Below are 23125 nucleotides of genomic sequence, written 5' to 3'. Positions count from 1 at the left end.
TCTCTTTTCCCAAATCAGAGAAATTACTTGCTTTTGAAAGTCTCTGCAGACTTCCTCGGTTTCCCCCAAGTCCTGGATCACATCTTTTCAGTCCACCAGCTACCCTAGCCTTCTGGGCATTTAAGAGATGGAGTGCTATTCTCCTAACTTGCCCTGCACACAGCTGTGGTAACAGCAGGCGCCAGTTGCCACACAAATCAGTATTTTTTCCATGCACAAAGGAGCGTGGAAAAGATTTCCAGTGTGGGCACGCTTGTGCTGGCTCTATGCAGAGAGAGGGTTTATTCCCCACTGCCCAGCACTGTGCCAGGGCAGTTCTGGCACTTGCAGACCAGAGCTGGTGCATGCATGGACCACAGCAGCCGGATTACCCCCGATGACCGGGACTGGTACATAGCCCAGGGTCCCTGCTGTGGTCCCTGCCGTGAAGGGATACGCTCGTAACCTGTAGTGCCAAGCTCCCCATCCCATGGCCAGCAAGGACCACGTTAACCTGAAAGACTCTCTGAAGACACGCACAGTCATGGGAAAGAAAATGTTAATATCTGAGTCGTGCTGGAGCAGACGAGGGCAGGTGCTGTATTAGCTCCCCAGGCAGGGTGCAGCGGGGAAACAGGCTGGGGTGTAAGAAGAGGAGGTTGCCCACCCTACCCCAGGCACTAGCCCTGTAAACCCACCTCCTTCTCCAACCCCGCTGCCCCCAGCACAAGGAGCACCTCTTGCAGCATCTGGGCTCTGCCTGCCACGGGCACTGCGCCGAAAGGGTTACGGAACCAGGCAGCCTTGAAGGAGAAGTCGCTGGACATCCTCTTGTTTGTGCTTAGTAATCAAGACATATCAGGTGGCTTCTTTCTGGACCCTTGGGGCTGCAGGCGAGGAGAGGGCGACAGCCGTGCTGGGAAGGGAAGTGCGGTGGTGTTGCAAGAAGTTTGTGCTCACACTGAGGTCAGCAGTTTGGCTGCTCACGTGGCCTGGCAGTATAAAGCTGGATGCGGGAGCTGGGCTGCCCAGCTCAAGAGCTTCACCGTACTGGGAGCAGAAGGGAAGGAGGAAAGCACGAGCAAGCAAAAACAACAGGGAAGCGGAGGAGTGAAACGACGGGGAGAAACATGGAAACTTCCCAGACACACAGCTCCGAAAGGTGAGAGCGGGATGGGAACGAGAGGGAATTTTTTTTTTTGCCAGAAGAGTATTGTGTTTCTCCCCTTGCCTTTAGGCATGCTGTTCCTGTTTCTGCTCTGCAGGGAACGGCATGCTCCTGCTCTCACCTCTGGATGGAGTCTGTCAGTCTTCCTCGCTCCGGAGAGCGTTTGGGATGCTAGTGCTCCCCACTTCCCACCTGTGGCTCTCGGGAATGCTCTGCTCCTTTTCCTGCCATCCCAGGCTCCCCCTTTTTTCCTAGAGAGCCAAGATCTGTTTTGCCAGAGGAGAGCGACAGCACTGACGTCTGTTTTGCTGCTCTTCCCCTGCAGGTCCAAGGACCTGTCAGAACTGATGAAGGAAGCTACCAAGGAGGTGCACGAGCAGGCGGAGAACACGCCGTTCATGAGGAATTTCCAGAAGGGGCAGGTGTCACTCCACGAGTTTAAGGTATTTCATAGCAGCGTTGCTCGGGGATGGGATTTCCTCAGCAGGAAATACACTATTAGATCAGACAGGCTGCACAGGGACTAAAGCGGGGAGGATGGGGATGGCACAAGGAAGGAGTTTTGCATTACAGCTGTCTGGTGTCAGCATCTCCTCTGCAAAACATCCTCCTCATCAAACTCCAGCACCTTAAGATCTTTCCGGCCCCTCTTGCAAAAGGCAGGGCAGGACTGTGCATATCACCATGGGCAGCCAAGTTGAAACAGGATAAAAAGACTAAGAGTGTGATGGGATTAATGCAATTGCTTTTCTCTTTCTTCATAAATGTCTGCATGTTAATTATTGGCAATGATAGCTAATGGGGATATGACTATGTGCAGATACTTGAGCGGCTGAAATGCCAAAAAGAGGGAGAATACTAAATTTACAACACTCTAAGCAGCTACAGCTAGAAATAATGATGGAATAGGGAGAAAATGAGGATGTGGGATCATCTCTGGGACTGAAATTTGCAGTGTTTCTGTTGTCACTTGGGTTATACCAGAGCTGAGATTGTGAACAATAATAACTCAAAGGCAGACTGAGCTTGAGCAAGCCATGTCTGCCACTAACAGGTAGGAGCCTGTTGCTTTTCTTAAGATAAAAGACAAACATTTGCAGACATTAGTTTGCACCTAACCTGGCTAGATACGTGATTCCTGGGATCTGAGCCACATAACAACACCATGAGCAAAAACAGAGCACACACCTGGGCCAGAAATTCCTGGGAGGCTATAGGATGTGACGTATGGGCTTGCAAATAACAGCTAGTGATCCAACCTGTGGTTTAATTACTTTGTTGTTGAATTGTTCCTTGGCAAATAAATCCACAAGAGTAGGAAAAAGACTACTTATTTCTGACAGGTCACATTCAGGATATTCAGTCAAGCATAAATTTAATCTCAGGTGCTGACTTCCTGGTGTTAGAAATGCAGCATTGGTTAGGCAGTGAACTTTGAGACAGGCTGGCAATAACTTAAAAAGTCAGGCCTTCAGGAATACAGCTCACTTTCTTAGAAGATAGTTACATGCCGTCAGGGGCAGTGAGATGTGTCATGGGTTTTAAAAAAATGACAGTTTTCAAAAGCCACATTTCCCATTAAACCACTACCTGCCTCTGAAAACATCCAGTCAAGTTATATTTTCTTCATTGGTTAGGCAATGTTCCCATATTTTGTTCCTTTTCCAGTAAGCTGGATAACATGGTACTGTTTAAAAACCTCTTTTTTTGTTTACTCTCTTGGCAAACCTATGTATGTGTCCTGACACTTGACTCCCCAGACTCTGAGTATTTGTTTCCACAACCAAGCCACTGCCCATGTGCTTATCAAAGTCCTATTTGCTGGCAGAGTGGGGAAAAGTTGAAACGGCAACTCTTTTACTGCAGAACTGATTGCTTTGTGGGAGAGTAAACTGCTTTCTCTCCTGTCATCAGTGTAATCCCCCCCCAAACCTGACTCACCTGTACTGCAATACCTTCATGTTTTACCCTTTGCTGTTGATAAGGGATTCCAGTGTAAGGAAGGGGCGGGGTAGTTGTAAATATCAATATAGCCTCTGAAAACAGAATGCCCAGGGAAAGAAAGAACACAGCTAGATTGTCTTACGCCACGTGGAAAAGCTGGCAGATAGAAGAAAGTATCGCGTAAGCTGGGAAAAACAACAATAACAATGGTTTCAAAATAGAGAGGAGAACACACATCCTCGCAGCGCTCCTTCACAAAGGCATCTTTTAGAGGCAGGCTGTGCTTCCCAGCCCCCTTTTATCTTGTCTCCTCGAGGCAACCAAGGAGGCAACCCCACTTGCAAGTCTGAATGAGGACAGCAGTGGTGCCTCAGTTCCCAGGATGGTGGGATGCCAACAGGATGAATATGTTGAAAAATAAACAGGGTGTGTCATCGTCTCACAAGGCCCCACAAAGGGAAGCCACATGTTGAAGCATTCAGATTTGAACAATGCACCAGAAAATATACCTTTGGGAATACCCTCTCTGTTGACCGAGGGAATGAGGAGAATAGACCAGGCATGATTTAATAGGGCTTCAGTTTCCATTACATCAAGCTGCAAGACCTTTAACTTGAAGGTGGAGGCAGCTGCTTTTAAGGGCAGGTAAGACCAACATCTGCTGGAAAGGGCTTAGATCTTACCTGATGCTGCCTCAAGCAGAAGGGGAAGGGCTAAACTGTGTCTCACTGCACCTTGCGACTCTGTTTTCCACATGGGAAACCTGCAACGTCACAGATGTGCGTGAGTCACACTGGGTGCGCCCATGAGTAACTTTTTTCATTAGTAGGATTTGTCCCCCAAACCTGAAGCAGACAGACAGATGCACCTGTAGCTCATCCTCTTCCTTCTCTTTCAGCTGGTTACGGCATCCTTGTACTTCATCTACTCTGCTCTGGAAGAAGAGATTGAACGTAACAAGGACAACCCAGTTTATGCCCCTGTGTATTTTCCGGCGGAGCTGCACCGGAAAGCTGCCCTGGAGGAGGACTTGGAGTACTTCTACGGCAGCAACTGGAGGGCAGAGATCCCGTGTCCTGAGGCTACTCAGAAATATGTTGAGAGGCTCCACTACGTAGGCAAGAACCAGCCAGAGCTCCTGGTGGCCCATGCCTACACTCGCTATTTGGGAGACCTGTCTGGGGGACAGGTGCTGAAGAAAATTGCCCAAAAGGCCCTCCAGCTGCCCGCCACTGGAGAAGGGCTGGCTTTCTTCACCTTCGATGGAGTCTCCAACGCCACCAAGTTCAAGCAGCTCTATCGCTCCCGCATGAATGCCCTCGAGATGGATCTTGCCACTAAGAAAAGAGTCTTGGAGGAGGCCAAGAAAGCATTCCTGCTAAATATACAGGTAACAACCAAACAGCCCTTCCTGTCCACACCCTCTCTGAAACAAGATAATAGCTACAGGGCAAAGGCAAAGCCGGTATTTCTGCCAGGGAGTTTATGGGAAGTTGTGGATTAGGGCAAGCCAGTCAGAGTTGGATGGCTACGCTTGTCCAAGCTGGGAGCCTAGTAAAAGGCTGGTCTCTGAAAAGCTCTTCTCCCTCCCTTAGGGTTTCAATTCAGTCTCTTCCATGTGGCATTATTCAGATATGAATGAGGGCTTATACTGGGAGTGGGGATCACCACCGATCTGTCCTACCGCTATAGTACAGCTCCACAGGTCCTCTGTGGGTGCTGACTAGATGCACAGCTACCTTGCTTTCCTTACCATCAGAAGATGGGCAATAGCCTTCTCCTGAGCTGGAAGCGTCAGGGAGAACCTGTAAAGTGAACAAGGAGTTTGAAAGACATGCTCTTGACCCCACAGGCAGATTATGTTCCATGCAAAAAGTGCCAGGAGACTTAGACTGAAGGCTTGTGTCTTCCTCTAGTCCTTAAAGTGCCTAGGGCAGGGGCAAGGGGTCTAGTGAAAGAAGAAGAGGAGGCCACATAATGAGACAGCGTTCCCTCTTCTCAGGTGTTTGAGGCGCTGCAGGAGCTGGTGTCTAAGGGCCAGGAGAATGGTCGCACCGTGCAGCCGAAGGCAGAGCTTCGCACAAGGAACGTTAACAAATCACATGAGCAAGGTACGACACTTCTAAGGGCAGGTGTTTAACATTGCCCCTTGTGGTTTTGTTCTCCTCCCTTCCTCTGTTCTTGTTTGTAAAAGCCACCGAGAAATAAGCATGAGGTGCTTGCCCCAACTCTTCTCCAGCCATCAGTAGGTTGTGCAAGGAGAGGCACTGGTGTGTGCAAAGCCTCTTCTAGGCATGACAGAGCAAGGATGACACATGTGGGCTCCCCAGAAATAGCATCAGTGAGGGACCTTTACAAGAAGAGACTCCCCTCTCCTCCTTTTAGGTTTTAACAGGTGTAAGGTTCATTTGCCACGTGAGTTTTGACCACAGGGAAAACTTGCCTTGAGTTCACAGAAGTAAAGGTGGCAATTTTGGGCCCAGCAGATCAGCCGTGGTGCTGTGATGCTGACAGGAGGTTCTTCCAGACACAGAGCCTTATCCAACAGCCTGTCCTATTGGACTAAGTGTCCCTGTGGTCATTTTCCTGCCTTCCAGAAGTATTTACTGAAAACACTTCTGAAAGTGTGCTGGGTTGATAGTGAGCATTGTTCTGGATGGTGAAATGTAACCAGCTAGGAAGTGAGGATGTACAGGCTGCCCATCAGTTTTGCAAAACTGAAAAATCCCCACTACTGGCAAGCGCTGATCCCGAACTAGGCAAAGCCTGAACAGCGGCTACAAGCAGAGCAATCCCTTTTCACGGGGTCAGGCTTGTAACTGAGGGAGGAGCAGGCTCAGATGTTGACAGAGGAGAGTGGTTTCCCTGATAATGTGTGATTCAAATAAAAAAAGCCCTTATGACCTACCTATTCTGATGCTAAAATGGAGATTTTTCAGTGCATACTGGATTGAACCACAGTTTTCCTGTGGCAAAGAATGAAAAGCAAACCTTGTCTTGTGCATCTCTATACAATGAAGCTTAAAGCAGCTTCTTTGGGAAAGGCAGTAAAAGTTCTCTGTGAAACTTTGCCGCTCCTTTCCCAATGCACTCATTAAAGTAGGATTTTCTGAAAAGTTTGGTGTTGGATGAGGAATCCTGTCCTGAAGTTGTACTGGGAAAATTATTTGTCTGGAGTGCTAACAACTACCTGTTTAAGGTCATTAGAGGCCTAGCCAATTAAATCAATGAGAAGTAGGAGACAAAATGCCTTTTAAAATTCTGGCTTAAGTATTTGGCTGTCTTCTGCACACATCAGAGGTTTGATGGAGCTGGACAGTGCATTTATAAGCCTGTAAGGAGACAAGGGAAGAGGTCGTGAGCCTTTGAGATTCCCAGGTCAAGTCTGCTGCTTCCCTTCTTCACCTACCCCAGGAGAGCAGAACCTGCTGCCACTGTTTCCCCCCAGCCCAAATGAGGTCTGGGCTTCCTCCTTCTCCCCTTGACCACTCCAGCAAGGTCTGCTCTGGGACTGGGGAGAGCAAGTGTGGCAGCTTCTTGCCTCAACCTCTTCTTACCTGCCTTTTTTTTTTTTCCTCCATATTTGATCTAGGTCCAGCACCTGGGCAAGAAAGTAAGAACACAAACAGGAGACCCACAGACATGATGCCCATCACTCGCCTGGTGCGGTGGATCCTGGCGCTCAGCTTCCTAGCCACGACAGTTGCCCTGGGCTTATTTGCCATGTGAAAGAGCAGGACCTTCACCTTCTCTTCATGCCTTCCCTCACCCTGAACTAATCCACCTTCCCAGTCCTTGTGAGAGAAATTCCCCCTGACTGAGTACTGTGATCTTGGCTCTGCCACTAATATTAGGAGACTTTTCTCCCCAGAAATCAAAGAGCGTGCTAAGGAGGTTCAGGCAAAATCTCTCCCGTGCTTGGTGTGAGCTCTTCTCAGAGACTAATTTTATCACCAAAAACTAAGGGTAGAAAAGGCTAAAAACAATGGCCAGGAATTGTCATTGCTTTACAGACTGCCTGCAAAAACCCTACAGGATCGGAAATGCAGCTTTGACATCTGTCTCTTCTCAGAAATATGAAGCTCCCCGGAGCTCCGTTTGCTCAATTTTTTATACTGCTAGATAATACTGTGATCACTTTTTCTGTGGAGCCATGTGGCTCCTGTGGGTTATAGACTGTTTTATATGACACTAGTAGGTCTTTGTTAATTCTTTTTCCAATCATTTTTGTTTTTTAAAAAGCAGAAGACGGTTGTTGAAGATCAGTGTCATTCTCTTGTCTGGTTATATAATTTATATACATAATAAACTTCAATGTAAAGTCTTCAGGCCTGGTGTTTCCTATTATTAAAGCCTTACCTGGGGAGAAAGGAGGTATCTTTCTTCCTCCCAGTTTTATGTCTTTTGGAGCTGCTGCCTCCACAGACATGTCAATAGATGAAAGTGGGAGCTATCATCAGAGCCAGACTCTGCTCCCACTCAGTGCTAACAATAACCTGTTACAGGCTGGGGCAGGTTTCTTCAGCTCCTACATGCTGGTCTCTATTTCTAGAAATGGCATGAAATTCTGTGAGCGTACAAAGTATTTTTTAGGGGTGGAAGCTGTACGTAAGAGCTGGTTGCTATACTATTAAAAGCAAAAGGTGACGGGACCCTCATCTGGTCGAAACCAGGATAGCTCTCCCTGACCACTACCAGTAAGGGCTCAGTTAGCAGACTGCCTTTGCGAGAACTTCAGCATGAATCAGAAAAGCAAGTCTGTTTTCACCACCCAGAAATGAAATGCACACTAGATTTTGATCCTATGAGGCAGCTAAATGGGAGACATGAAGCATGCAACTGCATGCTCTCACCAAGGTAACAAACTAAGCCAACTTACTCCCAGGGCTCGGCAGGCACATGCCATTGCTAAAGACACACCAAACACACAGCGCTGCTAGAGCAGCCCATACAGGCAGCTTGCTTTCCTCCCCTTTTGCCGAGGCAGATCTGGAGGTCTGGCTTTGTGGCCAGCCACTGTTATGGCCATAGGCCCTATCTGCTTTGGAGGGTCTTCTAACACAGGAGTCACTGCAGGAGAGGCTGCAGTTCAGGTATGGCACAGCAGGTACCGACAAGGCCATTATCTATCACCTCTGACTCCTTTCCTCTCTTTCTACCAGAAAGCCTCTGTGATCAACCTGTCTCTACGATGCTGCCTGTTCTGGCTGTGACCTTAATCCCAAAGACACGCTTTCCTACTGATCTGTTTTAATGACCGGCACTGAACCTGCTCAAAGAGCAAGAATCAGAAGGCAGGTCCTGCTGAGAATAAGCAGTGGGAAAGAGGGACTGTCATTATTCTCAGGCTCTTATCTACCCTAGATCCCTTCAGAAATCTCCTTTAATACTTCTCTATTTGGACCCATTTGCCAACCCCTGGTAGAAAAAATAGTTAATTCTTAAAAAAAGATAGTCAGATGTTTGAGAAGCAGGGATATGAGGCTTGATAGCTATTCAAATACAAGAACTTATTCATTAATTCAAATTTATATTAAGTTCTACCTATTCGGTCCCTCTAACCCACCCCAACTAAATAATTATGTTCACTCAACCATGCTGAATAGCTAAACCTCCCAAACATGCAAACAAATGCCCATGAGCTCAGAAATGCACTCCACCACACTCAGCCCCTCTCCCCTGCCCAAAGAGATTGTAACTTGTGACCTCAGAGTTAGGAAACCTGGATGCAGACTGACATCATCCCCTCCCTGCTTGCGGCAGAAGGGGTATGGTGCTTTGAGTATCTCACAGCCATTGTGCTATTGCATACTGAAAGACTCCGCACTGAGCCTAAAGAAGTGCTTGGAGGCGAAGACTAAAGCTTTTCTTGTACTCGTCTACAATCTTTATGAATGTGACGTGTGGAAACAGACTCCACAATCAGTGAGATTGTAAAGTAGGTATGTTTATTCAGTGCTGGGCAGCATGGGGGGTAGTCCCACCAAAGTTGTGCACGCCTGACTCAGCAGTTCGCTTCAAATTTATACAGTCAAGTGTTACATATACATGGTGTTTTGCAATACGCCTATACATAGGCATGATCTATCCCCACTTCATATTAAAATTAGTTCCAAAAAGTCACAAGGCCGGTCTTGGCTGGTTTTTGGGGTCGACTGCTGCTCCTTATCAGGGACTATCATCTCCTGCCCCAGCCAGCCTCAACAATACAAACGTTTAGCATCACTTCTCATCCTCTTGGGCCACGTCTACCTCTATTGAAATTTCTTTAACTTCACTATAAGCTAGATAATTATTAAATAGTTCCTACCTACATCCATATATCTACTATATCTACTAAGGTTCCTTTGGCTCCCCGTTTCAAATGTATCTGGTTTGTCTGCAACATGTGAGCTGGTTTCTCTGCAACAACGAGACGGTCTTTATTTTCCACCTGCTGCAGTTACACCTCCCTTGCAACGCACTATGCTTCCCAGCTTTGCTTCCATTTAGGATGCGCACTACCGCATTTCTGAAGGGGCAAAATGCTTACCCAACAACCTGCCAGCCTTCCCCCCAAAATTCACTACTGGTCAGGAGAAAAGCGTCCCGGAGAACACACACCCTGAGGCAGCAGCCCATTCACAAGCCATCAGGCTTGCCCCACGGCCTCGGCCATCCCTGTGGGGCCCCAGCCAGACCACCTGCCCGCCCTTTCCTCACAGTACATCCCACCACATCCAGCGGGTTTCTCCTCTGCCCTGCCCTCCGTGGCCGTGGGCCTCCTGCACCACAGCCAGCCACATCAGGCCTAGGCCTAGGCCCAGGTCCCTCCTGCCCACAGGGACACCCCGCTCAGGCCCTACCACCCCACCGAGCCCTGCAGCAACAGCCTCCAGCCCTCCCTACAGCAGTAATTTATTTTATTCTCCGTAACTAAGGCCTCCGCCTCCCCCTCACAGCCTCGCACCCGTCGCCTGAGGGCAACTAACGCTCCCCCCGCCCGCAATGGTTTCACCCGCTTCCCCCCCTCCGCCCACCGCCACAATGGTCCCGTCCGCCCGCCCGCCATTTCACCTCCCCCAGATTTCGCGCCAAACTGCGCCCGGCCGGCAGGGGGCGGAGCGCCGCAGCCAATCGGCGGCGAGCGGCGAGGCCGCGCTCTTCCTCTTGGGGAGGGGCTGGAGGGCGGCCGGTGCCCAATCCGCGGCGGCGAGCTGCGGCCGGGCCAATCGCAGAGCGGGGCGGTGCGCTCCGTTGCAGCAGTTTGGTTTCCGCCGCGCGCCGTTTTTGCCGCGAAAAAGTTGGTGGTGGCGTCCCGCGGGCGGCGAGGTGCGGGGCGGGATTGGGGGGGGGGGGGGGCAGGGGGTGTGCGTGGGGAATTTGGGGTGGGGGATCCCGGGGGGCGTTGGGGGGGAGGGGAGGACGTGGGCAGGGCGGGGGGGGCAGCATTTCGGGGGGGATTTGGCGCGGAGGAGGTCGTGGTGGTGGTACTGGTGATGGTGGTGGTGGTGCTGGTGCTGCTGCTGGTGGTGCTGATGGTGCTGGTCCTGGTGGTCGTGCTGCTGGTGGTCGTGCTGGTGCTGCTGGTCGTGCTGCTGGTGGTCGTGCTGGTGGTGCTGATGCTGATGGTGCTTGTTGTGGTGCTGGTGGTCCTGGTGCTGGTGGTCCTGGTGCTGGTGCTGATGGTGCTGGTGCTGATGGTGCTTGTGGTGCTGATGGTGCTGGTGGTGGTGGTGCTGGTGGTTAGGGCTGACCGTGCGCTCTCACCCCCACAGGGGAGCAGCAGTCACCATGTCTGGCTTCGACGACCCCGGCATTTACTACAGCGACAGTTTTGGGGGCGATGCGTCAGTGGACGAGGGGCAGGTTCGGAAATCGCAGCTGCAAAAGCGGTTCAAGGAGTTTCTGCGGCAGTACCGGGTGGGCACGGACCGGACGGGCTTCACCTTCAAATACAGGTGCTGCCGTGAGCCCTTTTCTCCTTCTGTGCCTTCCCCACTCCTCTTTGCATGTCCAGTGTGCCGTTAACCTCCCTCCTGCTATGCACACCCCAGATATACAATAGCACATGTCAGCTTTTCTCTTCCCATAGACCGTAAAGAGCTCTTTGTCAGTATAAGAAATGTTGTTGTTCCCATGTCACATCACTGGAAAACTGAGGTCTGGGTTCTCCCAAAGTTTTAGGCAGCCAGCCAGTGGCAGAGGTAGCAATAGAGGGATCTGCACTGCCAAGCTTCCATCTAGTTCTGAAATTCAAAGTCTGTCTTCAAGCTCTAGTCCTTTCTGGTCTGGAGTTTTGTCTGTATCCATTAAAATCAGTGCAGCACTGTCCATGTGTGCCTTCTGAGGCTATGAAGGTCCCTTGGCCATCCCTTTGCCTCTGCAGCTTGGAGACACAACTGTGCGAGAATGTGGAGATGCATCATGCAAGGGCTAGGACAACCTTTAACCTTTCGTCTCTGCATTTCATGCACCCTGGCTTTTTTAAGGAGAACATTGCCTGCTATGCTATTATTTCCTTTTTTAAAATCATATTGTAGGTATAATATGTATTATTCTCTATAGAAGTTTTCTAATTGCCTATCTGTTTGTGTAACTCTAGTAAACAATTAGTGCTATACTTTACATTGTCACTGCAAGCACTGGTGTCCCTGGTCTTATGGCACATTTCAAAGTGGGTTTGGGAAAGATTTGCCCCGGTCCCCCTAGGCTTCTCTTGGCACTCTCCTGATTTTTCCCGTTTGCTTTCCAAACCAAGAACTCCCTGCAGAACCTGCCTTCTCTGCTCCCTCCTTGTCATAAGGTCACTGTGGGTGACTGCTGCTTTCCGTCCTGCAAACCTTTACCGCTTACTGCCTTCCAGGGATGAGCTTAAACGGCACTATAACCTGAGTCAGTACTGGGTGGAGGTGGAGATGGAGGACTTGGCCAGCTTTGATGAAGATCTCGCTGACTATCTGTACAAGCAACCAGCGGAGCACCTGCAGCTGGTAAGGACGGAAGAGTTTGGCAACCTGGCATGCTGACACTGTCACGTTGTGCGAGCAGCCCTGACGACGCACTGTAACATCCCCATAATAGCCTCGTTTTTTCCCTTCGTAGTTGGAAGAAGCAGCAAAAGAAGTTGCAGATGAAGTCACCCGTCCTCGTCCTTCAGGGGAAGAAACTCTCCAAGACATCCAGGTGATGTTGAGATCGGATGCCAACGCAGCCAACATCCGCAGCCTGAAGGTGAGCAGCGGGTGGCGGGGCTTGCTCGTGTGGGGGTGTGATTGCAGAGGAAGCTTTTGGTACTTGATCACATGGGTTGTACACTAATTTACAAGCAGGGGTGCTCTGCAACTTAAATCTGACTGCAAAGGACTGTTACTACTGATTGCTGCTGTGGGGACACTATGGCTATAAGTGATGTTCTGCAGGCAGCGTTTCGTCATTTTCTCTTTTGTTTTGAAATCAGCGTGGCTTAAGCCATGCAATCTTCCCCTACTACTCTAGGGCAAGATAGCGATGTTGTCAAGAAGTGCAGGCTTTTTTGTTCTGGTACTTTAGTTCCATGAACGTGGGAAGCGTAGCTAAGGAAGAACAGTGTTTCTTTAACTTCTTTAGTTTCCCATCCGTCCTCCAGTGACAGCTTTCTCACCTTCCCTTCACCTTTTCCCTTTCAGTCTGACCAGATGTCCCACCTTGTGAAGATCCCTGGAATTGTAATTGCAGCAACCCCTGTGAGAGCCAAAGCCACCAGAATCGCCATCCAGTGCCGCAGCTGCCGCAACACCATCAGCAACATCGCGGTGCGCCCAGGCCTGGAGGGTTACGCTCTCCCCAGAAAATGCAACACGTAAGGACTGACGTGGGGATGATGGGGAAAAAAAAAAAGGCTGCGTCCCCTCCTGCTGCCCCTCTGTCCCACGCCTGCTGCATAGAGTCAGCTCCCTGTCACACAAGGGAGAATCATCTGCGCTGCTCTCTGCTTCTTCCCTTCGTGTTGCCCTCGAGCCTGCGCGCACCCGTGGCCGGCAGGTTTTAGCTCCGTCTGTCTGTGGTCACACCGGTCGTGGTGCTGCGTGAGCAGCTCTGCAAGCAGTATTGAGCAGCCGTGTCCAGGGAGTTCGTTATATCTACAGGGCGCTTTGCCTGTTTTACCTAAAGGTTCATTCCTGCCTCCACCTGTCCTGTAATGCTGCATTAAGCTGCTATCCCAACTTCCTATTAAGTTTTTCCCTTTTTCAAACAAACTTCTTCCTTCTGTGTTCCCCCTCCGGAGGGGGGCTGTTTTGCGTTACCTTCTGTAGGGATGCTTTGCCACTAATTTTCCAATCACGCTTTACAGCTCTTGATTCCCGTGCGAACCGTGAGCGTCAGGCTGCCGCTGTGCTGCAGCTCTCGCGCCGACCGATCCTGGTGGGTTGTGTCTTCGAGCTCATGCCTGCCAGTATTTATTTTCTGCACCTTTCCTCTAACGCAGCTTGAGAGGTCTTTGGGACAGGGATCGTTCTTGCACATGGTCTGTACGGCACCTCGCTCCTGATCCTTGACTGCACGAGTGCATTTGCACTCTCGAGTTGCCCTCCCTGACAGCCCTGCGTGGCGTCAGGCATCTGTCGTGATGTACTGAGACAGCAGCAGGACGTGGAGGTGCTCCGTGTCTTGGAGAGCTTGTAGCCTGGCAAGGCAGATACATCTCGAGAGACTGGGAGGTTGACAGCAGCCTTGTCACATTGCTAATTGCTTTCTTACCAGAAACCACTTAACATTTGCTTCGTGCATGAGGTTGTAAAGAAAAATGCCCTGCCGTGTTGTTGAGTCTGTACTGTCACCTTCTGTGTAATTAATTAATTACCTTTCTCCCTGCTTTTAGCTAGCAGGGGGAGAGGGGGGAGGCAGGGAGAGTACTCGGGCAAGTATCACCCTGTCTTTGCCTTGTTCTCGTGCCCGCTTTTGGCAGCTGTTGAAGACAAGACAGAGGGCTTGGGGAGCCTTTGGTTCGTCCCCGTGTGACCGCCCTTCTCACCTGCTGGGCACCGCTCCGGGCTCTGTCACCGCTGTCCCCTCTACAGGGGGGTTCCCAGGGGCAGCTCTTGAGTGCCAGCAGCCTTCCCTGATTGATCTCTCTACACAGAGAACAAGCCGGCCGCCCAAAGTGCCCGCTGGACCCCTATTTCATCATGCCAGATAAGTGCAAGTGTGTGGACTTCCAAGTTCTGAAGCTGCAGGAGTCCCCGGACGCTGTGCCGCACGGGGAGATGCCCCGGCACTTGCAGCTGTACTGCGACAGGTACCGGCGCGATCTCCCCACCCTGACCCCACTGGGTATTGCTGGTGCCATCCTTTTGCCCACTACCATCCTCTGCTTTTCTCCTTTTTCTTAGGTACCTGTGTGACAAAGTTGTCCCAGGGAACAGAGTCACTATCATGGGCATCTACTCCATCAAGAAATCCACCCAGAGCAAGAACAGAAGCCGTGATAACGTGGGCGTGGGCATCCGAAGCGCTTATATCCGCGTGGTGGGCATCCAGGTGGACGTGGAGGGCTCAGGTGAGGGCTGCTTTTGGTGGCCATGTGGTCTGTGTTGGTAGCCTCATGTGGGGACGGTCCCTTCCTGAACAAGGTGGTCCCTCAGCAAGGACTGCATGAAGTCACAGCCTGGGTCCTTCTCTGCTGCTTATGTAGCAGAAGGTTCAAGCCAGTCCAGGGGTCTAACTTGCCCTGAATGCTCTATAGTCATGTCCTGTGTGACTTTTTCTCAGTGATATTAAACGAGGAAGCTTCAGCCTGAGTCCTCCAAGGTATTTAAGTGCTTTTATCTTATTGATCTTAGTGGGAATCTGCTAAGCCATCCCTGAGGATCTGGGCTGAAGTCGATGGTTAAAATCGAGCTATGTATTTAAAACATGGTTCTGACTGTAATTCTCCCGCTGGTTCCTCCAGAGCTGCTTTGTCCAAGGTCCTTGCTTTTTCTTACTAGCCTCTAAGGACACAGCCTGCCTTGCTGGGATAGCAAACGCCTGCCCTCTCCACCCTTCCCACCTGGTGGCACTTGGCATGATCTTCCAGAAGGGATTTTGGCGGTAGCGGGTGTGGGGGGAGTAGTGTCATTTATTTTAAAACATCTGTTCGCTGTTTTTAAAACATTTGTTCGCTGTTGCATCATTCTCCTCCTCCCTGTACAGGACACAGCTTTGCTGGCTCGGTGACCCCTCAAGAAGAGGAGGAACTTCGTCGCCTTGCTGCCATGCCCAACATCTATGAGACCATCGCCAAGAGCATCGCACCCTCCATCTATGGCAGCACCGACATCAAGAAGGCCATTGCCTGCCTCTTATTTGGAGGCTCTCGCAAGAGGTGGGGAAAAGTCAGCCTGGTGGAGAGAGCGTGGCGGCAGGGGTCTCGTTCATGGCACAAAGCCCTCGTACGGTCTTCTGGCGGTGCTGCCAGCCGCCTGCCGCTAGTCAGCAACGTTTGGTTATCAAGATAAAGACTCACCGTCTCTCCTCCCTCTCTTTTTCCCACTGTCCAGGCTCCCAGATGGGCTGACCCGCAGAGGAGACATCAACTTACTGATGCTGGGTGACCCCGGCACGGCCAAATCCCAGCTGCTGAAGTTCGTCGAGAAGTGTTCGCCCATTGGGGTAGGTGGTTTGAGGTGCTCGCTTGTATCACGGCTCGTTTCTTCCTTCTGCTCCCTGCATAGCACCGAGGACCAGACCGTGGTCCCAGCAGATACCTGCCCTCGCATCCACAGCTCGACTGGCTGCCAGAGGTGCGAACTGCCATTTCTGGTGCTAGCCTGGAAGAGATGGGGCGCAGGGCAGGGGACGAGGGAGGGAAGGGGAAGCAGGTAATGCCTTTCATTATGATACGAGCCAGGCTATTTGCAGGCGTCCAAAGATGTGACTGATGCTGTTGTTTGTCGTTGAGACTTGATCAGCAGAGAGCCTGGCTGGTCAGGACAAATGAAGTTGACTGCATCTCAGGCACGGACCTGCAGGCTGAGCCCAGGCATGAAATTATATTTTCAGCTGTGTTTTCTTGTAGTCTCTATTAAACTCAGCCTCTGACTGCGTTGTTCCCTCAGGGGGAAAACAAAGCTAATGCAGCAGCCCACTAAACAATGAATCACTCCCTGTTCTGTACTTAATACCTGTATTTGTGTGTCTTCAAGCCCTCTGGTGCGTCACAGCTGCTTAGTCCAACGCCTGGGACTAGGCAATAGTCTTGCTCGGTACCCAGCAGGTCTGCTTTTGGCATGTGTCGAGGGCTTTTCCTGGAGGTCCTTGTGTTTCCTCCAGCAGCTCTGGTTTTTGCGGTACCGGGGCTGCTTTGTCCTCCATCTGGAGCGGTGGGCTCCTGGGATCCGCGGCGGCTGACGTGCTGTCCCCTTCCTTGTCCCTCATGCCACTAGGTGTACACCTCGGGGAAAGGCAGCAGCGCTGCCGGCTTGACGGCCTCGGTGATCCGCGACCCTTCCTCCAGGAGTTTCTTCATGGAAGGAGGAGCGATGGTGCTGGCGGATGGGGGAGTGGTGTGCATCGACGAGTTCGACAAGGTACCCGTGGGGCCGCCCGCGTGGGAGCGGGGAAGAGAGCCCTTGGGCTGCCGGCTTCTCCCAGGAGAGCCCAGAGCTGCAGGAGAAAGGGTGACTCTCCTGAGGCTGCCTCGCTTTCTTTTGGGGAAAGAAATAAGGCTGCAGGGAAACTCTGGTTACGTCCTGCGCTCTTGGGCAGAGGTCTTTGCAGAGTTTTACCTCGGGGGTCAGCGTCAGTGGGTGTGTAGCCGAGGTCTGGCGGAAGAGACTGATGATGACTTTTTTTTTTTTTTTTTTTTTTTTTTCCCCTCTCTTCGCCTCATTTCTCCCACCTCGGATGAAAAGATGCGGGAGGATGACCGCGTGGCCATTCACGAGGCCATGGAGCAGCAGACCATCTCCATTGCTAAGGTGAGTTACGGGTGCGTGTTGCCCCGGGGCGGGAGCCTGACTTGCCACTGGGTTTCTGAGAGCCTAGCAGCCAGTGGCCAGGCATCTCTTGCCAGAATTGCCCATTTTAGAGTCCAGGCAGTGGTTTTGATGGTTACCGGTTTCTCTGATCTGAGACCAGTCAGCCCTGCCTGTAGGCTTTGGGTTGTCTTCTCTCAGGCAGCCTGAACTTTGGCAGGACTGAAACGAGCTCCCTCTGTTCTGCCTGTCCTCTGCTCCTCTAGATTTAGTAGCTCTGCTAATGTCCCTGTGTCACAGCCTGATATCACTTCATTTTCTTCCTTCCCACTGCTCTCCACCCTCTCAGAAGATCTATAGAAACTGCCTGACATCCTGGTGCCAGATCTTCTCTCAAATCAGAGTTCCTCTTCATTTCCACTGCTCAGCCTTTTTTTGTAGCACCTCTGCTCCCTCCTGGTCGCTCTGGCTCACCCCTTAGCTGTTCAGCTGAGCACCCACCACGGCTTTTCCTTGCTGCTCGCTCTTGCCCTGCTACCTGCAAACCCACACTTTGCTCCCGGGGCTGTTGGGGGGACTCGGACCTGGCTGCCACGTTTCCAACTCAGATCACAAACTTGGGATGGGGTCTTGTGTGTCGTTGCCCTTGACATGAGGTTTTAAGTGAAGTTACTCGGTGCTCAAGCCTCAGCTGAAGCCAGTCCTCCTCCAGAAGGACATGTGGGTCCAGCCCCACGTAGCTCCTGTGCTGACCCCTCTCCAGCGTGGATTACAGAGCAATTGGGTGCTACATAGGGAGTTTTATTTAAATGCAAGTGATTGAGGATGAGTCCTTGCAAACTGGTTTGGACCTTTCACTACGAGTTGATAGCCTTCTAGCCCTGCTGTGACATGGATGTGGTCTTGACCCCATCCATTTCTCCTTCCCCCCGCAGGCAGGAATCACAACCACACTCAACTCCCGCTGCTCAGTGCTGGCAGCTGCCAACTCCGTCTTCGGGCGCTGGGATGAGACCAAAGGCGAGGAGAACATCGATTTTATGCCCACCATCCTGTCCCGGTTTGACATGATCTTCATCGTCAAGGATGAGCACAATGAGGAGCGAGACATGGTGGGTCGGGGCGCACGGGGGCAGCTGGGAGTAGTGATGCCCCATTTTTTAGGAGGAGGATGCAGGGAGGGGGTTCCTGCTGCCTGACTGCCTTCTGCTCTCCTAGACACTGGCCAAGCACGTCATGTCCTTACACGTGAGCGCCCTGACCCAGACCCAGGCCGTGGAGGGCGAGATCGAGCTGAACAAGCTGAAGAAGCTCATCTCCTTCTGTCGGACGTGAGTGTGAGGCACGACTTTTTGCGAGCGCTCTGTCTGGGTGACCTTTTTTTCCTAACTCCTGCCTCAAAAAAAGGGAAGCGAGAGCAGCTCGCAGCGGTGCTGCGGCATGGCCCGAGGAAACGAGGGGTGCCCGGGGACCCCCCACCACTGCCCAGGGGACCATCCCTGTCGACATTGCGTCCATCTCCTGTCCCCCCCTTGCAGGAAATGTGGCCCTCGGCTGTCGGCGGCGGCAGCGGAGAAGCTGAAGAACCGCTACGTCCTGATGCGGAGCGGCACTCGCCAGCACGAGCAGGAGAGCGACCGGCGTTCCAGCATCCCCATCACTGTCCGGTGAGCGAGCCTGCTCTCTTCTCCCCACCGAAACCCTCGGGGTTGGGATTGCATCGCTGGTTGTAGCCCGGGAGGGGAGTTAGTGGGGTGCTGGGATTTGGGGGAGCCCTGTGTGAACAGGGCAACGCTGGAGGTGCTGCAGGGGGGGACAGGAGGTGCCTGGAGTGGGGTTAAGTGGGTGTCAGGGCTCGGGGGGAAGGAGACGACCCCTCAGAGCCGCAGTAGAAAGCGGGGAACGTCTCCTTTGGCCGCAGGCAGCTGGAGGCCATCGTGCGCATCGCCGAGTCCCTGGGGAAGATGAAGCTTCAGCCCTTCGCCACTGAGGCAGACGTCGAGGAAGCCTTGCGGCTCTTCCAGGTGTCCACGCTTGATGCGGCCATGTCGGGCAGCCTGTCAGGTGAGGGGGAGATGCTCTGTGCTGGGGACAGGAGGGACATGCCTGGTCTGGCTGCTCAGGACAAGGAGAAATGAGCTTCCCTCCCCGGACCAGGCTGGGGGTGCTACCAGGCACCCCCCCGGGGTAGGTGCTGGACCTGTTTTCTGAGCAAAGGCAAAGCAATGCCTGTGGCAGCAAGGGAGGGCAATGAGAAACGTCACTGAGGGTCTCCATCCGTGCTGGGCAAGGGAGGGAAGGTCTGGGCCCTTGTGGTCCCAAGGGCAGAGTCCAGCGCTGGAGGTGGTTCGTCAGCCTTTTTGTCCTCTAACATCTTTACCTGTGGGGGTAAATGTTCCCTTGGGAGGCAGCGTGGCACAAAGGCTTTGAAGGAAGCTCCAGCAGTCAGGTCCACATTCAGATGCGTCTTTGGAGCTCCGCAACCTTTGGTGGTGGGATTTGCTCGTGGGTTCCCTGAAGTCGTAGAGGTGTGCGGGTGTGGTGGGAGACACAGGAGATGGGCACTTTGGCTTTAAGAGTGATGTCTGGGCGGCACAGAGAGCTCACACAGCCTCTCCCTCCAGGGGCAGAAGGTTTCACGACACAGGAGGACCAAGAGATGCTGTCCCGCATCGAGAAGCAGCTCAAGCGCCGCTTTGCCATCGGCTCTCAGGTGTCGGAGCACAGCATCGTCCAGGACTTCATGCGGCAGGTGGGCCAGGGACCCTGTGGAGGGTCGGGCTGTGAAACCAGGGACCCCAGGCTGCCGTTCGGGGGGTGAACCCCATTCCCCAAGAGGTGGCTGGAGAGCCTTTTGGTCATACGTGCTTTTGAAGTTGTTTGTAGGGAGTGGTGCGCAATGTGATTGCAGAGTTTAAGGAGTGTGAGGCAAGAACTCATTTTTCTGCAAAAGCACTGAGGTTTGGGGCTGTTTGGGTAGGTTGGGGTCCTACCCTTGAAACCAGAACTGTTTGATTTGTGAGACTGGCTGCAGTCAGACCTGAAATAGTAAAAGGGGAAAGGAGCAGCAGCGCCTGGTGCCACCGGGCTCCCTCCCTCCAAGAGGCACAGACAGGCTTTAGTGGTGGTTGCAGGTTCCCGCTGGGCTCCGGTGAGCTTTTCCCTGCCGGCTCATCTCCCCCTGCTTTCCCCTTTTCCAGAAATACCCGGAACACGCCATCTACAAGGTGCTGCAGCTGATGATGCGGCGGGGGGAGATTCAGCACCGCATGCAACGCAAAGTCCTCTACCGCATCAAGTGACATCCCGTGCGTGGGGAGGGAACCGCTGCTGCCTGACATGAGCCCACGTGCAGGCAGAGTGTCCCGTGGGGTCGGAGCCTGCTCCTGGAAGAAGCTTTTCCTTGGGGAGCCAAACAGCTCAGGGCTTCCCTCTGGAACTGGGGTTTGGGGTGGTCAGGGTTCTCCTTGGGTGCTCTTGTCACTGTGTCAACATTGATGTTTCTTTGAACTCCAAAAGCTTTTAGTTTGTATTAAAATAAAAACTAATATTGGTAGCCCAGGGTCCTTGGCTGCCTGGATGTATCCCCTTCCCCTTTTGGAGGGAGCGCAGGATTTTGGTTGGAAAGGCATCCCTCCTACTCGCCCAGAGCCCATCCTGGGGTCTCACCTCGAGGCAGGACACAGCCCCGTGGGCAGCACCAGCACCCCTGAAGGCAGAAACTCCTTTCTTGCTCAGGGTTTGATCTGTCTATTAAGGCATAAATCCTGTTTCGCAGGCTGCCCTGTTGGGCTCAGCGGTGCTTACCCGGTCGCTGCGTGCAGGCTGCTGCTGTCTTCCCTGTCTGCCAGCAGCAGCAAAGGAAACAACCTGCTGTTCCCTGCTTCAAAGCTGCTCTCTCCTTATCCCTCTTGCCCTTCTCCAAGGGCTGCAGCAGGCAAACGCTTTACCCTGCATCGTAAAGGGCTGTGTCAAAGCCTTGCTGGAGGCATGGGAAGCCGCTGCAGGTGCCGGAGAGGCTGCTGCCATGTCTGTGAGTGACCTTCAGGCTGAAAAACACCCCCCAGGAGAGGCTTCATTAGCAGAAGAAAACGTTCAGGGCCAGCAGAGGGTACCAGAGCCTTGAGGATGCTGGGCTGCAGTGCTGCCTCCTCCTCCTCCTCCCAGAGGGGAATCCAAGGGGTCCCTTTGGGACGGGGTGGTGGGCTGTGGGGTGCACCCAGCCTGGCAGATGTCACACAAGGGCTGGGCTCAGCTGTGACCCATGGGGACTGAACGGTATCCCTCTTGGCTTCTCTTTGGGGGTTTTTGAGAGGTGCACGGTGCGCTCCGGACATGGCTGGAGCTGGTTATGGGGTTGGGGGGGTCCATCTGCAGGGGATGGGGTGGTGGTGGCCCTGACAAGATGGGCTGCACTTTGGAGAAACAGCACCCTGCTCTTCTTCCCCCAGTTTTTCAGATGGGTCCGACCTTTGTGGAGGGCTGGAGGGGAGAGGAGGCTGTCCCAAAGGCTCCCTGCAGGAATGGGTCTCCAGAAAGCTCACGCCGGCGACTTTATTGCCCAGTATTTTTGCAGGTGCCAGGCACCTTGCGGGGCTTCTTGGAGCAAGCAATGCTGGGGCAAAAGCAGGCACCCTTCTTTTCCCTCTAAAAAAAAAAAAGAGATGCCTTCTCTCCCCACACTGCTCCTTGGCTGGGGAGGCAGATTCCCTGAGCTGCTGCTCCATGGAGGGGGAATAATTGGAAGTGAGAATAACAGGGCAAGGTCTTCACCTGGAGAGTGAAGTTCCCAAAACTGCCAGTGTCTGAAAGCATCCCACCCCCCTCACAAGCTCCCATGCCCCTGGTCAAGCACTTGATATTTTAGCATCGGGAGGTGGCCCATTAGAGCAGGGTCAACAGGGTCTGGAAGCAGCAGCGCGGTGTCGTGGCTGTTTCTCTGCCACGTGCCGTAGCCCATGTCGCGCTGTAGCGACGGCTCCTACAGGTCTCTCCCCCCTGCCACCCTATCCCAGTACCTCCATTCTTGCTTTGGAGATGCTGGCAGGACCTGTCTTACCTATGGTCCTTCTTCCAGAGGTGCAACAAGAGCAAAGCTAGCAGAGAGGTGAGTACGGGACCGGTAGCCACAGCCTGCTGTTAATGCTGCCCGCGGAGGAGGCTGCGAGCTTCTGTTCCCAGGCTTGGAAAGAGCACCCAGTGATGGAGATGGGCTGGGTGGGGAGTGTCCTGGGAAGGGGACTGGGAACAGGAACACAGCACAACGGGCTCCGTTTCCATCACGCTTCTTGTTTTCTTCCTTCCCTCCACCTGCAGACCTCTCCCCAGCCTTTCCTCACGATCTTTGCTCCGTGCTGGAGCAGTAGCGGATGGCTGGATTTCGGCTGCTGACTGTCAGTGGTGGTTGTGTGGTGCTCACAGGTTTTAAAAGAGCCAACATCTCAAGGTACATCAAGCTATGCTGGGCGTTGGCAGGTGCGGAGGTTGGAAATTCTTTGTGGGGTTTGGGTTTTTTTTTTTCTTTTCACGACATGATCGGGAGCAGAGGTATATTTCTGTGACGGGGATCAGAATGATTGATCTCTTCCTGCTATGAAATGTGTTGATTATATGGTATGAGGTTATGTAAGTGTACATACAGCTTGAAACAACACTGTTCAGCAACTAATGTATGCAGCTTTATCACAAGAAGGGGAGCTGGGATGTGCGCAACTCTGGCATTATCTTGGAACTAGAGATCACTGATTAGTAACAACTTGTTTTGATCAGCACACTGCGGAGGGAAATTTTGGGAGGAAAGCAGTTCTCATTTGGGTAGAGTGGTAGTGCTTGGTGGTATCTAGTTGATAAGAGATTGCTGGTCCTCCTGGTGAAGATGACCAGATTTTTCCTCAAATAATAGCTACTTGATAAAGGAGTGGTCATCCTCCTGGTGAAGGTGTCTTTCTTCATCACCTCTGAGGTTTTGGCATGCTGAGATTTGGGACAGAGTCCCTGTCTGGGTGTCCTTAGGTGACCAAAAATACCGTTTTCAAATCCAAGGCCAACAGGGAGAGTAAAACCAGACAGACGTAGCCACTCCACATCTGAGCAGCGCAGCATTCCCTTACCTAACCTA

General features: G+C 52.4%; 2 protein-coding genes across 3 annotated transcripts; both read left to right on the top strand.

Moving 5' to 3' along the window:
- Positions 1-903: 903 nt before the first annotated feature.
- On the top strand, positions 904-7415 carry HMOX1 (heme oxygenase 1). Its single transcript, XM_069807353.1, has 5 exons — positions 904-1141; positions 1473-1590; positions 3990-4481; positions 5094-5202; positions 6684-7415. The coding sequence occupies exons 1-5, from the start codon at positions 990-992 to the stop codon at positions 6818-6820; spliced, it is 1008 nt and encodes a 335-aa protein (XP_069663454.1). The 5' UTR covers positions 904-989; the 3' UTR covers positions 6821-7415.
- Positions 7416-10289: 2874 nt separating this feature from the next.
- MCM5 (minichromosome maintenance complex component 5) lies at positions 10290-20568 on the top strand. 2 transcript variants are annotated; one of them, XM_069807351.1, is made up of 17 exons: positions 10290-10402; positions 10849-11031; positions 11937-12063; positions 12176-12304; positions 12739-12911; positions 14193-14348; positions 14443-14609; positions 15245-15416; positions 15592-15703; positions 16477-16620; positions 16945-17010; positions 17943-18119; positions 18226-18338; positions 18546-18674; positions 18929-19071; positions 19632-19759; positions 20208-20568. In XM_069807351.1, exons 2-17 carry the CDS (start codon positions 10865-10867, stop codon positions 20307-20309), a joined length of 2205 nt encoding a protein of 734 aa, XP_069663452.1. In that variant the 5' UTR covers positions 10290-10402; positions 10849-10864; the 3' UTR covers positions 20310-20568. The 2 variants fall into 2 exon arrangements, with proteins under 2 accessions (XP_069663452.1, XP_069663453.1); XM_069807352.1 differs by having other exon boundaries at positions 10311-10373.
- Positions 20569-23125: the final 2557 nt, after the last annotated feature.

This window comes from Haliaeetus albicilla, chromosome 19, assembly GCF_947461875.1.
Source record: "Haliaeetus albicilla chromosome 19, bHalAlb1.1, whole genome shotgun sequence".
Taxonomy (NCBI): domain Eukaryota; kingdom Metazoa; phylum Chordata; class Aves; order Accipitriformes; family Accipitridae; genus Haliaeetus; species Haliaeetus albicilla.
This window is presented reverse-complemented; position numbering and strand designations above follow the sequence as displayed.

What these genes read in the sequence shown, in the direction of transcription:
- HMOX1 (XM_069807353.1), top strand. Translation starts at nt 990, where the DNA reads ATGCGGGAGCTGGGCTGCCCAGCTCAAGAGCTTCACCGTACTGGGAGC. An exon ending in CAGACACACAGCTCCGAAAG is followed by an intron (nt 1,142 to 1,472) that starts GTGAGAGCGGGA and finishes CTTCCCCTGCAG; the next exon opens with GTCCAAGGACCTGTCAGAAC. An exon ending in CATTCCTGCTAAATATACAG is followed by an intron (nt 4,482 to 5,093) that starts GTAACAACCAAA and finishes CCCTCTTCTCAG; the next exon opens with GTGTTTGAGGCGCTGCAGGA.
- MCM5 (XM_069807351.1), top strand. Translation starts at nt 10,865, where the DNA reads ATGTCTGGCTTCGACGACCCCGGCATTTACTACAGCGACAGTTTTGGG. An exon ending in GCATCGACGAGTTCGACAAG is followed by an intron (nt 16,621 to 16,944) that starts GTACCCGTGGGG and finishes TCGGATGAAAAG; the next exon opens with ATGCGGGAGGATGACCGCGT. An exon ending in ACAATGAGGAGCGAGACATG is followed by an intron (nt 18,120 to 18,225) that starts GTGGGTCGGGGC and finishes CTGCTCTCCTAG; the next exon opens with ACACTGGCCAAGCACGTCAT.